The sequence below is a fragment of the Capricornis sumatraensis genome, chromosome 4 (assembly GCF_032405125.1).
Source record: "Capricornis sumatraensis isolate serow.1 chromosome 4, serow.2, whole genome shotgun sequence".
Taxonomy (NCBI): Eukaryota; Metazoa; Chordata; class Mammalia; order Artiodactyla; family Bovidae; genus Capricornis; species Capricornis sumatraensis.
The window spans coordinates 71,131,771-71,147,635 of NC_091072.1; the positions used below are offsets into that span (position 1 = coordinate 71,131,771).

The 15,865-nt window shown below is 51.5% G+C and overlaps 1 protein-coding gene across 2 annotated transcripts; it reads left to right on the forward strand.

The window, feature by feature from the left end:
• The first annotated feature begins 1,203 nt into the window (after positions 1–1,203).
• Positions 1,204–15,296, forward strand: CALCOCO1 (calcium binding and coiled-coil domain 1). 2 transcript variants are annotated; one of them, XM_068970463.1, is made up of 15 exons: positions 1,204–1,244; positions 3,419–3,598; positions 3,939–4,041; positions 4,948–5,138; positions 6,672–6,830; positions 7,237–7,385; positions 9,024–9,114; positions 10,072–10,227; positions 10,430–10,684; positions 11,139–11,264; positions 11,747–11,842; positions 12,188–12,299; positions 12,525–12,727; positions 13,277–13,383; positions 14,348–15,296. In XM_068970463.1, the coding sequence occupies exons 2-15, from the start codon at positions 3,443–3,445 to the stop codon at positions 14,523–14,525; spliced, it is 2,082 nt and encodes a 693-aa protein (XP_068826564.1). In that variant the 5' UTR covers positions 1,204–1,244; positions 3,419–3,442; the 3' UTR covers positions 14,526–15,296. The 2 variants fall into 2 exon arrangements, with proteins under 2 accessions (XP_068826564.1, XP_068826565.1); XM_068970464.1 differs by lacking the exon at positions 14,348–15,296 and adding an exon at positions 13,633–13,788.
• Positions 15,297–15,865: the final 569 nt, after the last annotated feature.

Genomic DNA, 15,865 nt, shown 5'->3' on the forward strand with positions numbered 1-15,865 from the left:
AAACTTGGAAAAGGCAGAGGCTCCATAACTTAATGCAGGAGAGAATTAAAGCAGGCACCCAGAAAGTGCAAATCAATTCTTAGACTGTAATTCCTTAATACAGAGACAGACACAGAGAGATCATTCTGAATGTCTCAGACTACTTGGAGGGTCCAGAGCACACAGGGGGAGCAGGATACCCAAGTCTTTAATAAAACTCGGGGTGTAGGAGTATGAATCTTTCACCTCCCCTAAACAAAAACAGGAGCAACAATATGTCTCTTATCCTAAATTTAAGCCAGTTAAGAGGCTTGGAAAAAGTATTCCCCTAAGTGGCTTGTGTGTGTGTGTGTGGCCCATCCTGAACTATGTCAGATTTCCTTTCCAACTTGAACTTCATCTTCCCCCCTTCTCCCCCAACCACCACGTTAGACAATGGATCCTCCTGGACCTAGAGACCATTCCAGGGATGCCAGGCCAGGATTGTATTGGCAGACCTCTGGCACTGAGACCTTAAAGTTGGGGGAAAAAATCGTCATCGGTGCCCAGCACATAGTTTTTGCAGGGGCTGTCCCTGATGTTGAAGCAGAGAAACTACTGCCACAGATATTAGATTAGTTTCCTATCCCCTAAACGGTAGGGTCGCCGTGATGTAATGGCAAGGACACTCGGAGTCGTGCAGTCCTACCATCTTATAGTTTTGATACTTTAGACCGGTTCCGTAACCATTCTGGGCTTTGGCTTCTACATCTGTAGGGAGTGGATAACAAAACTTCCTATCTCACATGTTGTGTTAAAAGTAAACGAAAGAGGAAAAAAAAGTAAACAAGAGGGAGCACCCGAGCGCTTCGGCCGACTCTAAAGAATTATACAAGGGGCGTTAGAGCCGTAACTCCTCCCCACCCCCTAAACACGCATATTACCAACCAGCAGTCGCCACTAATATAGCTTGCCCCCTCCCAAGGCATCTTGGGCTGTGAAGTCCTTTGTTGGCCTCACCCTCGTTGGCTGCAGTGGAAGTGAGAACTACGCCTCCCAGGATGCAGCGGTGAGGCAGCCACCACGGCCGCCCTCTACTCCGCCCCCCTTATGCACAGCCTCTTGGGATATGTAGTCCCAGTTCTGCGCTGGTTCAACAGGGAAAAAGTGTGGGGGAACCACAAACCCCAGAAGCCCTCGCGCCCACCCATCTCCCTCCCCCTCGCAGTCCGAGTGCTGTTTTTGTTGTTGGTGAAAGGTGAGGGAACAGCTGATCCGTCTGTGGGGTAAGAAAACTTGGCCTAATTTGGGGGCGATCTTATGGGGGGGGTCACCCCACTTTCCAATCTGTGAAAGGGTCGTCTAAGGGAACCGTAGAAGGGGGAGCAGGAGCGTTTGAGCGTTAACACTTTCCGGACTGGAAAAGCCATCCCCACTGTTTCGGGAGTTCTTGGTCTCATGGGGGGCCTGATCACGGGGGTGCCCTCTGACGGCTCTTGCCTCCCTCTCAGTCCTTCTCTATAAAGCGTGATACGCTTAAGGGAACTCGAGGGAGGCTGAAGTCTGCTCGTTCTCGGCCCAGCAAGACTTCGCCCCACAAACCTTCCCTTTCCCCTTAGCCCCTACGCTGCTCGCCCCCACCAATCCAAAGGCCTTCACTACGCTGGATCCGTGGGGAGGGAAGCTTTCCAAGATGTAGAATGTCAAAGAACTCTAGAGCCCTACAGCGTGGTGGGGGGATGGGACACCTCCCCCCCCCCCCAATGCAAACACCTGAATCTGGCTACACATACAGACCTTAGGTGCCCATAGCTCTCTTTCAAACCTGGGAGATATTTCCAGATGTTATGAATTTTGTGGGGAATATTGTCCTGGGTCCCCAGGACAATGTATTTGAGAACAATTCAGCCCCTTTTAGAAAGCCAGAATTGTATTGAAGGGGAAAAAACATAGACTAGTTTTCACTAGGGATTTTTCAGAGATGGAAATAAAGAGACACCTCTTGTTGTCATAAGTCTCCATTTTGGAGGGAGACGTAGCTCCTTTTTATAGAGCTGGCCCACCTTCCCTCTTCCCTCAGTTTCTGTCCTCTTTTAAAGTCCCTGCCCACCTGACTTAAGCCTGGTGTCGGTTTGTGATGTCTGAGGGCGTGCACATGACTAGTGGCTGTGGTTGATTGGACGCCCATCGCTGTGGTTGACACAGGACTGAGTTCAGTGGGCTGGAGATGAGAGTTGACGAGGGCCATCTCACAGTCCTCCTCTGCAGAGTTCTCTTGATTATTGTTACCTTTCCTCACTCGACCCTCAGATTTTCCAGTGAACTCTCCTCACCCAACTTAGAACACCTTTCTTCTTAATCCCATCCTATAGCATGCCTCCAGCTACCAGTCCAAGCAGATGGAAGGGTTCAGACATTTAGAATTGGGGCTAAGGGGAACAGAGAAAATGAGGGGGAAGGGGAAAACTAGAGATGGGTTAACAAACAGTCAAACCAGTAGGTTTTGAGCCCTGCTCAAGACCTGAAGAAAAGAATGTGAGGTTCTTTTTGAACTGTTTCTCCTCCTCTCAGCATTATGTGTACATTTCCCCATTCCAAGGGCCCATACTTCCAGGCTGTCCCTACTGGGGGTGGGGCTTTCCTGGCTCCAGGCCCCCACATTCCATTTCCGCACAGCACCACATTCCTACTGAGTGTTCCACCTCACCCTTGAAACAGCCGCCTCCAGAATTCTTGACTTTCTGGAGTAATAATTGAGGGAGAGAACCTGTATTTCCATTCTTTCCCTTTGTCTCTTGGATGAGAGTACAGGCTTTATTATTATTATTATTATTCATGGCATAAGACAGGGGAGAGATGGGAAGAGAGGATGAGAGTTCACAGGCTTCAGGATTGGTCAGCCACATTCCAGCTCCAAAGATTGGCTTGTTACTTTCAGAGATGGTTGCTGTTTTCAGGTGTCATAAGTCATTTCTGGGTACAGCTGGAGTGAGCAAGGAGACCTGCTCAGGATGAGGGGGGGTCCACACCTCAGTTGGAAGTTGAATTCAGGAGCCAGAAGATGTGAGGGATGGGGTGAGGAGATGGAGGTTGAAGAATTTGGAATATCCAAGGCTATTAAGAGATGGAAAAGGAGGGACTGACTGCAGGAAGCAGAGTCTAGGGTACTGAGGCTTCAGTGGGGCTGTGAAAAGGGAGCAGAAATTAAATCTTAATTCTAGGAAAAGCTTGTGACTCAGAGGGTGCAGTGTGAGACAAGATGTATACCAACCACGAAGGCCAGACCAATGCCCTAGAAACAAAGACTGATATCTTTAAAGAGTCCTGTAACTCACAGGGGTTGAAAACCAGATACACTGTCATCTCCAGGGGCAGGGGCTGTGGGTGGGTAGGGACAGAGTTGTGGGGCAGAGAGGTAGAGGGGAGAGACTTTTTAGGATATTAAATCTTTGTTTCACAGGAGGACAGATAGCTCGAGACCAGAATGGAAGAGTCATCACTAAGCCGGGCACCATCCCGGGGTGGAGTCAACTTTCTGAATGTAGCCCGGACCTACATTCCCAACACCAAGGTGGAATGTCACTACACACTCCCGCCAGGCACTGTGCCCAGTGCCAGCGACTGGATTGGCATCTTCAAGGTATCCCTAGATCCCCTTTGGACTCAGGTTTATGGGCCATGGGTGGTTTGGAATATGGGGAATGACTTGATTTCTGGATTTGCAACCTCATAATGATAGGGAAGAAGGGAGAAGGATGTCAGAAATGGCTAAGGCCATCTGTGTAAGCAAAGCCCACCTTCTCCCTATCTTAACCTTGCTCTCTCCTGACACACTAGCATCCCTCCACTTTCCCTGTCTCTCAGCATCCTTGCCACAGCCACACCATCCTGCCCGCCCCTGTTCAGTCCCTCAGCCCTTTGCACCATCCGGAGCTGGGAGGTGCATCGCCATACCCCTCTCCCACTGTGGGCTCTGACAGGTGGAGGCTGCCTGTGTCCGGGATTACCACACATTTGTGTGGTCTTTGGTGCCTGAAAGTGTTGCTGATGGTTCTCCCATCCACGCCAGTGTCCAGTTCCAAGGTACAAGCAAGAGGGAAAATCGGGAGGGAGGGGTCAAAGGGATGGAGTTTGGAAGAGGGTAATGGGCTCACCAGATATATTGATAGAATCATGGGGTTTTCACAGCATCAGGGGTTCAGACATGAACAGTAAAGGGCCAATAGCCCTGCCTCCTAAGAAAAAAGGAGGGAACTCCTCCTGTGGAATTAGGAGGTAGGGAAGAGGGAAAAGTGGCTTCGTATATTAGAAGATGCTCATTAGATTCTGAAAGCGTCAAATCTCAGCTCTAATACTTATAAGCTGTTTGACCTTGGGCAGATTACTTAACCTATCTGTGTCCCTTATCGTAACAGTAAAAGGGTATGCCTGGCTTATAGGAAGATTTAAGATGATACAAATAAAGCTGTTAATACAGTGCCTGGCACAGAATGGGTACTCAAAAAAAATGATAACTAGCGTTGTTACTGGCTTTCCCTAGTGGCTCAGTGATAAAGAATCACCTGCCAGTGGAGGAGATCTAGGTTCAATCCGTGGGTCGGGAAGATCCCCTGGAGGAGGAAACGGCAAGCCACTCCACTACTGTTGCTTGGGGTATCCCATGGACAGAGGAGCCTGGTGGGCTATGGTCCATGGGGTCGCAAAAGAGTTGGACATGAGTTAGCAACTAAACAACAACAACAGCATTGTTGGGTCGGTTTGGGCAAGAGAGGAAAGAGAGGGCAAGGCAGAAAGGAGGGAAAGAGTATCCCAGGGATCAGAAATAGCCTGTGGGAGATGGAGAGGAGAGAAAACAGTCTGTAGAACAGGGAGCAAGGGGCTGGAGCCAAAGACAATGGCTAATAAGACACACCAAGGGGAAGAGGGTCTGCTGAGCACCTGAGGGCCTGGCATCATATTGGGGTCCTGGGTCTGTACTTTTCCCCACAGCCAGCTACCTGCCCAAACCTGGAGCCCAGCTCTACCAGTTTCGCTACGTGAACCGCCAGGGCCGGGTGTGTGGGCAGAGCCCCCCTTTCCAGTTCCGAGAGCCGCGGCCCATGGATGAACTGGTGACCCTGGAGGAGACTGATGGTGGCTCTGACATCCTGCTGGTTGTCCCCAAGGCAACTGTGCTGCAGGTGAGAACAGAGCAGCAGAGCTGCTCCTGGGCAAGGGTGCCGGAGGATAGCATTGCAGGGGACCCCTCCTGCTTCACCCTGCCCTCGCTGTAGCTGCGACCTCATTGGGAGTTACCAATGAGGATAGGATTGCAGGGGGCCCCTCCCGCTTCACCCTGCCCACCCTCAGCTGCAACCTTATTGGGAGTTACCCAAAGCCTTGCCTACCGGAAAGCCTCAGTCCAACACCGTCACAAACACGATGGATAGGAAAGCAGACCACCCACAGGCCAGCATCACTCAGGATTTCCTAAGAACTTTTTGAACCTCCTCTTTCTGGGGCTGCATCCTTCCCTGGGCTCTAGAGGAAGATGCAGAGGGTGGAGGGAGGCCCCTTGGGGAAGGAACATTCCGAGGGAGGGAAGGATGAGACCCACTTCCAGGATAAGTGAGGAGGGAGAGCAGATCGGTAGGGCCCCAGACCTGTGGAGCAGCTACCCATGTGTTGCTCTTCAGCTCTTGAAATGTGACTGGTCTAAACTGAGATGTTCTGTATGGGTGAAATACACACTGGATTTTGAAGACCTAGTATTAAAAAAAAAAAATTGTAAAAGATCTCAATAATGGTTTATATCGATTTCATGTTGAAATGATAACATTTTTGATTGACTGGATTAGATGAATGAATTTCATCCGTTTCTTATTATTTTCCTTAAGCGTCTACTAGAAAATTTTAAGTTATATATGTAGCTTGTATTATTTTTCTATTGGACCAGATAGAGAAGAATAAGGGAGAGGAGGCAGATGTTAGCAAGGAAGACTTCCTGAAGGAAGGGGAAAGATAGGGCCTGGTGGGGAGGACGTCCATGCCCCAGACAAGAGGACAGGCCTGGGGAAGGCTCAGAAGGTAGAAATGAGTAGTTTGTGATTTATACAAACTCCTGTCCTCTGGAACCCTCTAAGCTTATGGAATCACCAGAAGGATGGGAAGAAGATGCTCATATCTTACATAAGTCAGCGGTGGGAGAACTCCTACCCGCTTTCTGTTTTTACATTCTTTTTTCTCATTTAAACCTTCTAACAATCCAGGCTCGGGAATCACATGACAGATGAGGAGAGAGACTCAGAGAAATTAAGTACTTTGTTAAGAGTCACCTAGCTAGTTAAAAAAAAAAAAACATACTGGAGATTTAAACCCACATTTGTCTGACTCAGTACAAATAGAGTAAAATTAGGGGAGCCATCCCTTTTGTCTGTGTGGATTGAGAAAGACTTCTGCCAGGTGAGGAGTTCCTTCCTGCCATTGCTGGGCAAAGAAGGGGCAAGACCTTGGGGGGGAAGAGAAGAGGGGTGGGCAGTTGAGAGTTCCGGGAGCCTGTGTATGATGGGAGGGGGGCAAGATTTGGTAGCACACCAGGCCTCCTGACTCTCCCCTTTATAGCCAGTACTGATGTAACTTCCCCACCCTGACACGCATCTGCAGAGTGTTGGGGACAGGACCTTGGAATGGGTGCTTCACAGGCAGAACCCAACTTCTCATCCTGTCCTCCATAGAACCAGCTGGATGAGAGCCAGCAAGAGAGGAATGACCTGATGCAGCTGAAGCTACAGCTGGAGGGGCAGGTGACAGAGCTGAAGAGCCAAGTGCAAGAGCTTGAGAAGGCTCTGGCCGCGGCCAGGCAGGAGCATGCGGAGCTGGCAGAGCAGTATAAGGTGGGAGTTGGGCCAGTGGGGGGAAAGTCCTGGCTGCCTACTTGGGGTCCAAAATCTAAACCCAATAAAATGAAGACAGTGAAAGGGAGATGTTAGTGGGCTCTTAATGGTTCTGGCATCAAAGATACAGGCTGAAGGGGTCACAAGTAGTAGTCAACTGACTATGATGGGAGACTTGTCCCAAATTGGTAGTGAGACTCAGTTCTCTGAGTCACAGGAGTGCTGAGATGGGGTGGAGGTGGCCATCTTCACTGGAAGGGGATGTTCCATTACAGTTTTTTCTTCAAGGAAGGTGACCGGGTAGAAGGGTAGATAGTCAAACTTAGGAATTCTCCTCCTAAGCCTTTAGTCCACTCATTGCGAGGTGAGTCTCAGCTTCTCTCTTCTTGGGGAACCTTAATTCCAGGGGCTTTCCCGGTCCCACGGGGAGCTCACAGAAGAGAGGGACATCCTGAGCCGACAGCAGGGAGACCACGTGGCCCGCATCCTGGAGTTGGAAGATGACATCCAGACCATCAGTGAGAAAGTGCTGATGAAGGAGGTGGAGCTGGACAGGTGAGGGACCCCTTCCACCCCCATTACTTCCCTTCGCTTCCTTTGACCCTCAAACCTCAGCCTCCTGTGTCAGGCAGGCAAGACCTGCCTGATGGTTTTTTCCTTCCCTTCTCAACCTCACTCAGGGTATTCCAATTCCTAAGGATATCTCTGTCTGCCGAGCTCTCTTCCATCTTTCCTAACTTATTCTGTATTCCTTACCTTTAGAAATAATCATTGGTATTTATTGTGCAGCGAAGGTGAAGCAGGAGCTAGGAGTGCAGGATTTGGAAGAACGGAATGGATAGAATGGTCCAGGGAAGATAAGAGAGGATGGATTTCAGACTTTACTTCAGCAAAGCATAAGATTAGACTCTGTTCTCATTATTAGGAAATGTTAGAACTGGTGATCCAGAAATGTTATGGGATCTTTGCCCTGAAAACAGGTATAAATCATAGAACCTTAGCATTGGGAGAAATGTAATGTATTTAAGAGGGTATGTGAGGGAAGATCACTGCCTCAGAAGGTGGCCTCTTTATCACAAAACCATCATTTTTTTTAATCTCTTTTATCATATTTCCTCTCCTATAGCTTTCCTGATTGGTCCTGTTGTAGACCTCTGGAGCAACATAGAATAAATTTCCATCTTCTTTTAGACAACTATTCTCTCTACCAGATAGCACAAATATTGGCCACCTCCCTTGCCTCTCCTTCAGGTTTTCACCGGGAGAAACAATTCTTTCGTCAAATGACATAATTAAGTTTCTTTCATTCAGTGCACGTAGATTTAATATCTTTTTAAAAACTCTTTGGAGAAAAGCAGCATGCTATCCAAGACCCAGAGTAAAGAGTGAGTTGGTCCCTAAGGCCTCTTCAGTCTAGGATGTGTTAGTCTTGCCCTAGGGAGATACTAAATGTCTAGGTTCTAAATCATGGAATAGATACGTTGGGATCAAACCAAGCACCTGGAAAAGATCAGGGACTGTCTAGACCAGGGGTCAGCGAACTGCGGCCCACATGCCAAGTCCAGCCTACCACGTGGTTTTGTATAGCCCACAAGGTGAGAATGGTTTTGACAATTTTTAATGCTTGAATAACAAAAGAAGAGTTATATTATGTGACATGTAAAAATCAGATGAAATTCAAATTCCAGTTTTCAAAAAAATTTTATTGAGACAGCCGGGCTTGTTCATTTACATACTGTCTATGGCTATTTCCACATACCCATGGCAGAGGTGAGAGGTTGCCACAGAGTCCACACAGCCTGCAGAACTAAAATACTTACTCTCAGGCCCTTTACAGGAAACACCTGCTGACTTCTGACCTACATCAAAAGTTTATCATTAACGATGACTGGCCCCTGTCTACAGAAATCTGGATTCCAGTCTCTCGATTGAGTGCAGACAACTGGGAAGCCATCAGCAGAGCTTCCCTCAAAGTGACACACAGAGAGGAAGGAACAATTGTGTACCCCTAGACTGCACTCTAAAGCCAGCAATCTTGGATACATGGGGCTTAGACCTGGAATTTGGGTGTCCCAGAGAGGTGGAGTTCTGAGCTAGACGAGCCCCAGCAGAAGGGCTGATGATAAAGTCTGAGTCTTTTCGTTCCTTCTCCGGAAATGGATAAGTCACCTGCATTGTGTCCACCACTCACAGGGTTAGAGACACGGTGAAGGCCCTGACTCGGGAACAAGAGAAGCTCCTTGGGCAGCTGAAGGAAGTGCAGGCAGACAAGGAGCAAAGCGAGGTAAGGGCTCCAAGTTGGTTTGCTCTCTCAGTTGTCCATCCCATGTCTTACTATAGACTTACTTCTATAAATTCAGATGTATAACATTTCCTTATTAAACGATGAAAGCAATTAGATAATTTTGATGGATACCAAACTCTGAAATTGGAGGTTATGGATGACTGTTTTGTTGGCCTCAGCAGCTAACCTGTTTCTGTATCGTGTGTGGTTATACAGTATTGAGTACACCTTGAGTCTCACATACAGACCAGTACAAATGATCATTTTTAAGCTTCTACCTTGCAATCTCAGTTCACTCTTCACGTCAATAGAAAATACAATTGAAACTTTATTCTGAGGTTTTCGCAAAAATGAATGAACCTGGAAGCACATGTCAGTGCTTGGGGATCTCCAGTGTGCTAACATGTGAGTCTATGCACTGTTTTCCAACATGATTTTTCATAATTTGGAAGAAACTGAAATCAAATATTTAAGCTTCCAAATGGCTTCATCAGAACCCAAGGATGGAGAAGCATCCATCCTGTGGGCCGCTAGGGAGAGAACAGAACCACACATGGCACCAAGGTGTCCAGCCTGAATGACTTGGGAAGTAGTTAGTACCATGGACAGAAACAAGAGTGGCAAGGACGGGGTGGAGTGGGAGGTAGAATATGGCGAGTGTGAGAGCCCACAGGACATCCAAGTTGAGTTTTGGTCTAAAAGGAAGTGTAGGGGAGCAGACATGAGGCATGGGACGGCTAGATTCACATAAGACCCAAGGCTGTGCCACTGGAGATGGGACGTTCAGGATTGAGTTGCTTTGTGCTGAGAACCCAGGAAGGGCTGGCCAGGGCTGACGGCTTGAGTTTGTGCTAAATCTGAAGAGTGGAACTTTGGCTTTTCTCATCACAGAGGTCCATCTGCCCGGTCACCCCAAATATGTATTCCCTTTCCTTACCTCCTCTCCGCCTTCACCAGGCTGAGCTCCAGATGGCACAGCAGGAGAACCGCCGCTTGAATTTGGAGCTGCAGGAGGCCAAGGACCGGCAGGAGGAGCAGAGTGCTCAGGCCCAGCGACTGAAGGACAAGGTGGCCCAGATGAAGGACACCCTCGGCCAGGCCCAGCAGCGGGTGGTGAGTGAAACCCCTGGGCAGCAGGAAGTAGAGAATGTTCTAGGGCTGGTTGTAAACAAATAGGGGGAAAGGCATGGCTCAAGACTAAAGAACCCAGTCCTGAGGTCCTGATGCAATGGGGGACAGGAAGGAACCTAGTTGTCTTCCTGGCTCAACAGATGACTCCTGGGAGCCCTGATTCCATCTCCTCCTTTCTCCCAAGGCTGAGCTGGAGCCCCTGAAAGAGCAGCTTCGAGGGGCCCAGGAGCTTGCAGCCTCAAGCCAGCAGAAAGCTGCCCTTCTTGGGGAGGAGTTGGCCAGCGCAGCGGGAGCCCGGGACCGCACCATAGCCGAGCTGCACCGCAGCCGTCTGGAGGTGGCCGGAGTCAATGGCAGGCTGGCCGAGCTCAGTCTGCACTTGAAGGAGGAAAAAAGCCAGTGGATCGAGGAGCGGGCAGGGCTGCTGCAGAGTGTGGAGGTAGTGGGATGGGGGATCTGCAGGTTCCTGGTCACTACCGCCCCCACCTCAGTGTGGTCAGATCCCCTGGGGGGAGAGGAACAAGGGTGAGAACCTTCATGGACTTAGGGGTGAGGAGGGCCCATGAGGGAGGTGTATTCACTGTCCCGATGCAGCCCCTCCCTGCAAGGAGTGTCTAGTTCCTGATCTTCATAGCAACTGCTTTTGTTAACATCTTGATTCAGATACATGTTCCACTCTACACCCCAGCCCTGCACGATACCCATTCCTACTCAGCAAGGCGCCTTGCTGTCAGAGCCCTTCTTTCAGGGAATGAGGAAGGCAAGAAGGGAAGATGTCTCTAAATGGCTCCAAAACATTCAGTCCAATAAAGAACAGACACAGTGAGGAATGGCACTGTTACCAGTGGCATCCCCTACCCTTAACGTCCTGTTTGCCTCTTCGGCATCTCCAGGCAGAGAAGGACAAGATCCTGAAGCTGAGTGCAGAGATACTTCGACTGGAAAAGGCAGTGCAGGAGGAGAAGACTCAGAGCCAAGTTTTCAAGACTGAACTGGCCCGGGAAAAGGACTCTAGCCTGGTGAGGCACCCAGCCTCCCAAGAGCCCCAGGCAGGGGCCTCCCGAGACATCAGTGCCCCTTCCCTCCGCCTTGGCTGTGGGCTCAGAAGTGCTGAGCACTCACTTCCCTGGTGGGCGGCATTCCACTTGCAGGCCTCCCAGCCCTCATTGGTCGGAAGCCTGCCGTGTGCCTTTCTGCCCTCGGCACACATTCTGGGCCCAGTGGGGATGACTCAGGAGAATTCTAGGGTGGCCCTTCTCTGACCAAGGCCTCTTCACCCCAGTCCAGAGGCAGTCCTCCCAGTCCCCACTTGGGAGGTGGAGGCAAGGACTCAGGTGAGTCTCCTGCGGTTGAGACAGGGCTCTTGGAGGAGGAGAGTCAGGCCTCCCGTGTGTCGGGGCAAGCGAGGAGTGAAGGCATGAAGAGTCGTTCCACGTTGTGGCATCCAGGTTCTAGGAGGCACGTTCTAGGCTCCAAATTCTATCTGGCCCTTTCCCCCCAGGTGCAGCTGTCAGAGAGCAAGCGGGAGCTGACAGAGCTGCGCTCAGCGCTGCGTGTGCTCCAGAAAGAAAAGGAGCAACTGCAGGAGGAGAAGCAGGTGAGAGCCCAGAACCGCCCCTGGATGCCTGAGTGGAGGACCCGAGGGCTGGGAGCTCGGTGTCTTCTTGTCACCTCTACTTAGAGACGGGCATCAGTAAGAAGGGCCCAGAGGCTAAAAATGGGGCCATGGCTTCTCTTAGAAGCCCACCTGGCAGGACAGGGAAGGGTTGCTGGGGGAAGCAGGGTGGGCATGGCAGGGTGGAAATCTGCCTTAAGCCCTCCCACCCTTTGATGAAGGCATCAAATTCTGAAGAGCTCAGAGATCACCCTGGACGAGGGGAAGGCTTTGTGGGGCTGCCTGGTTCATACCTTCTCAGCCTCTCATACTTCTCCCCACTTCCAGGAACTGCTGGAGTACATGAGAAAGCTGGAGGCCCGCCTGGAGAAGGTGGCTGATGAGAAGTGGAGTGAGGACCCTGCCACAGAGGACGAGGAGGCCGCTGCCGTGGGGCTGAGTCTGTACACCCACAGTCTTGTGACCGCCCCCACCCTGGCCACCTAGCTCTCCCTCCCCGTGTTGGGAAAACTCCACGTGACTCCCGGGGAGCAGCCTCGGCCCTCCGTGTTTTGCCTTCTTCCTTCCCAGACCCTGGTCCCTGATTTGTTAACTATATTTCTCCTCCAGAGAAGCCAGAGCTGATCCAACCCTCTTTCTTCTCTGCCTGCTCCCTCGCCTGCAGGCTGCCCAGCAGCTCTGACAGACTCGGAGGACGAGTCTCCGGAAGACATGAGGCTCCCACCCTACAGCCTGTGTGAGAGTGGAGACCCGGGCTCCTCCCCTGCCACAGGGCCGCGAGAGGCTTCTCCCCTCGTGGTCATCAGCCAGCCAGCCCCCATCGCTCCCCAACTCTCAGGGCCAGCTGAGGACAGTAGCTCGGACTCGGTGAGCAGAGAGGAGAGACTGAACGGGGACAGGGACAAGGGGTAGGCCCAATCCCAAGTGGCCCAGCCTGCAGAGCAGGGAGCTTTAGCTATACAGGGCTCTCTTGCTCTTGGAGGAGAGCAGGCAGGCCCAGGCTGTCTTTAAGGCCACCCAGTAGACACCACCCCAGAACCCAGTCTGACCCAATAGCTCACTGCTGCCACCTCCTCTTCCCATACCCGTTTTCTCTTCCTGTGCACCAGCCCCCATCCAAATGCTTCTCCTGGAACTTCCCTGGCAGTCCAGTGGCTAAGACTGCTCGCTCCGAATGTCCAGGTTCCATCTCTGGTCGGGGAACTACATCCCACATACCATGATTAAGACCCAGTACAGCCAAATAAATATTTAAAACAAAAAAAGAAAAAAACATGCTTCTCATGCCCCACTCTTACTGCAGCCCTCTGTTAACAACCTGGGCCTAGTCTGTTCGTCCCTTACCTGCCCCAGCACTCTGCTCCCCCCGTCTTGGGACACTACCCCAAGACTCAGCCCTATCCCTTTGGTGCCCAGGAGGCTGAAGATGAGAAGTCGGTCCTGATGGCAGCTGTGCAGAGTGGGGGTGAGGAGGCCAACCTGCTACTTCCGGAACTGGGCAGTGCCTTCTACGACATGGCCAGGTGAGTGCTCAAGGGGGCAGACAGCAGGGAGGATGCCCGTGGAAAGGGCACCCAGGTGAACAGTCCTCATGCGCTTCCACCACCTCCCTCTTCTTGGCCCCAGCTAAGAAAAGGAGATGTAGCTGTGTTGACACAGAGAATGACCCACCACCCCAGATCACTGGTGCCTTCAGGCAGCCCTCCCCCATCCTATCACTGCACAGGCGCACTCAGGGGCCCTGCCTTTAACTGGCTTCTGTGTTGTTCTAGCACCATCCTCCGCGGAGCCCAAATTGCCCTGCATCCCCCCTCTTCTGCCCTTACCCCTTCCCCAGCCACCAGGTAAGTGCCTAGGCTCTGTCAGGGGTTGAAGGGAGGTGACCAAAGCCCTCAGGGACAGGAACAGAGAGAAGACTGGGGTCCAGCATCCATCTGATCACCCCTCAGATGCTGTCACTGCTCTCTGACTCCCCTGGGCAATCCTTTGGGTGGCGTATTCAGGTATCAGATTGTGCCCCCTCCCCCGCCTTCCCTTTTCCCCGCCTCAGATCAAGAGGGGAAGGCAGGGAGGCAAGAGAGGTTTTATCGTCCAGCCCCCAGCTTCGCCTGGATATGAGATGGGCTCGGGGCAAGGAGGAGGTGATGCTGTCATCCTTCCAGGCTGGAGCAGGAAGATGAAGGACGATGTCAGACTCATTTTCAGCCTCATTAGGCAGCAGACGGAGATGGAGGGAGGAGAACGGGGGGTTGGGGGAAGGGCCGTGTACTAGAGCAACCAGCAGGGACTAAAGAAAAGAGGGCACGGGGAGCCGGGAAGCTAAGGCTTCCAGTGCTGTGGGGAGAGGGGACTGTGAGAGGCTTGGAGAGGACGTTAGGAACAGGGTCGTCGGGGAGCCCACGTGTGTGGGTCCCTCTCCCTGAGGTCTGAAAGCCGAGAAGGCAGCAGAGCATGCTGACCCTCTCTTTCCCCTCTGTCTTTCTCTAGTGGCTTTGCTGTGGGTCCCTTGACAGAGGCCAGCACTGGGGGCCCTGCCACCCCGCCGTGGAAGGAATGTCCCATTTGTAAGGAGCGCTTCCCAGCCGAGAGTGACAAGGATGCCATGGAGGACCACATGGATGGACACTTCTTTTTCAGCACCCAGGACCCTTTCACCTTTGAGTGACCCCACCCCAAACCCCCGGTCCACACACAGACACACACTTACACACATGCACACACTCATCCGTAGACATACACTTAGGTTTCATGCCTCTTTTCCAACACCCTCGGCTCCATGATATCCTGTTGCCTGAAAACATCCCAGGCTCCCCAACATCATCCTTCCCCAGCTGGCTCTTCTGTCCAGGCAGGGGTTCCTTCTTGGAAGCAGTGGCTGAATTTACTCCCTGAAAGCGGTTGTGGAGGAACCCAGATGGAGGAGGCCTTCTCTAGGGGGAATGGAATCACCCGCTCCTGGCTCCAGTTGCTTCTGTTAGTCACACCAACCACTGCACCACCACCACACACACTCACACTCTCTGATGCCCCAAAGCCAATTCCTGGGGCACGCCCCCCCTTTTGTTCGGGGTCTGTGTTTGTTTACTGAGTTTTCTCTGGGGCCTGCATTGATATCATGACCTTTTTAGGTCTCTTCTGGTTCTGAGCTTCTCTGGTTCCTCCTCCTCTTCCCCCGCTGCCTTCCATACCCCAGCCCAGCCTTTTCCATACCATTAGATATCAAGTTTGGAGGTTTCTTTTGTATTTTTGAGGTTTTCTGTACTTTATCTCCTGTCCCTCTCCACCACCATCCCCCAGGGTCCTCACATGGAAAGAAATAATGTACTTGTGCCTTCTCTGAGGGATGGGGGAACAAATGGTCCCAGGTGTCCCCACTTGCCAGCCCTCCCTCGCTCACCACGTCCCCCGTCAGCAATAAGAGCTCCCCCCCATTGCCCTCCCCCTGCCAGTAGTTGAACAAATATATTTATATGATATGTATAACTATTCTAATAAAATGTGTTCTTATCATGAGTTGTGACTAGAGCAAAGATGCTCAAGACCTCTGGCTCTTAGACCTTGGTGGAGGGAAGAGGAAGGGAGGAAGGGCCCTCCCCAGCCCCGTGCCTTAGGGAGGAGGCTGGCAGTATTTTTCCATGATGCCTCCTGATACGCTGGCCGCTGGTGGGAAGTGAGGAGAGGGGAACCTTTGTCTCAGATGGGGGTCTGGTTGGGGAACACTGCAGTGCAGGAGGGGGCAAACTGAGGGGGAGGGGAGGGCTGTTCCGAGGTGGAGCAATGTGGGACCTGGGATATGGGCCGAGGTGTGTGTCTTGAAAGTAGGGTGAAGTTTCCACCGCTGAGACCTTTACTCTCCAAAGCAGCCTTCACTGTACCTAAGCCAAAGGACAGACATCACTCCCATTAAGAGTATACCCCTTTGAGTATCAGCTTGGTAAAAAATGTCCTAAACCTCCTGTCTCTAGAATTATTTGAATTTCTCCCAACCCTGCCTCCCTCTCTGCC

What these genes read in the sequence shown, in the direction of transcription:
- CALCOCO1 (XM_068970463.1), top strand. Translation starts at nt 3,443, where the DNA reads ATGGAAGAGTCATCACTAAGCCGGGCACCATCCCGGGGTGGAGTCAAC. An exon ending in ACTGGATTGGCATCTTCAAG is followed by an intron (nt 3,599 to 3,938) that starts GTATCCCTAGAT and finishes GGGCTCTGACAG; the next exon opens with GTGGAGGCTGCCTGTGTCCG. An exon ending in AGCTGGCAGAGCAGTATAAG is followed by an intron (nt 6,831 to 7,236) that starts GTGGGAGTTGGG and finishes CCTTAATTCCAG; the next exon opens with GGGCTTTCCCGGTCCCACGG.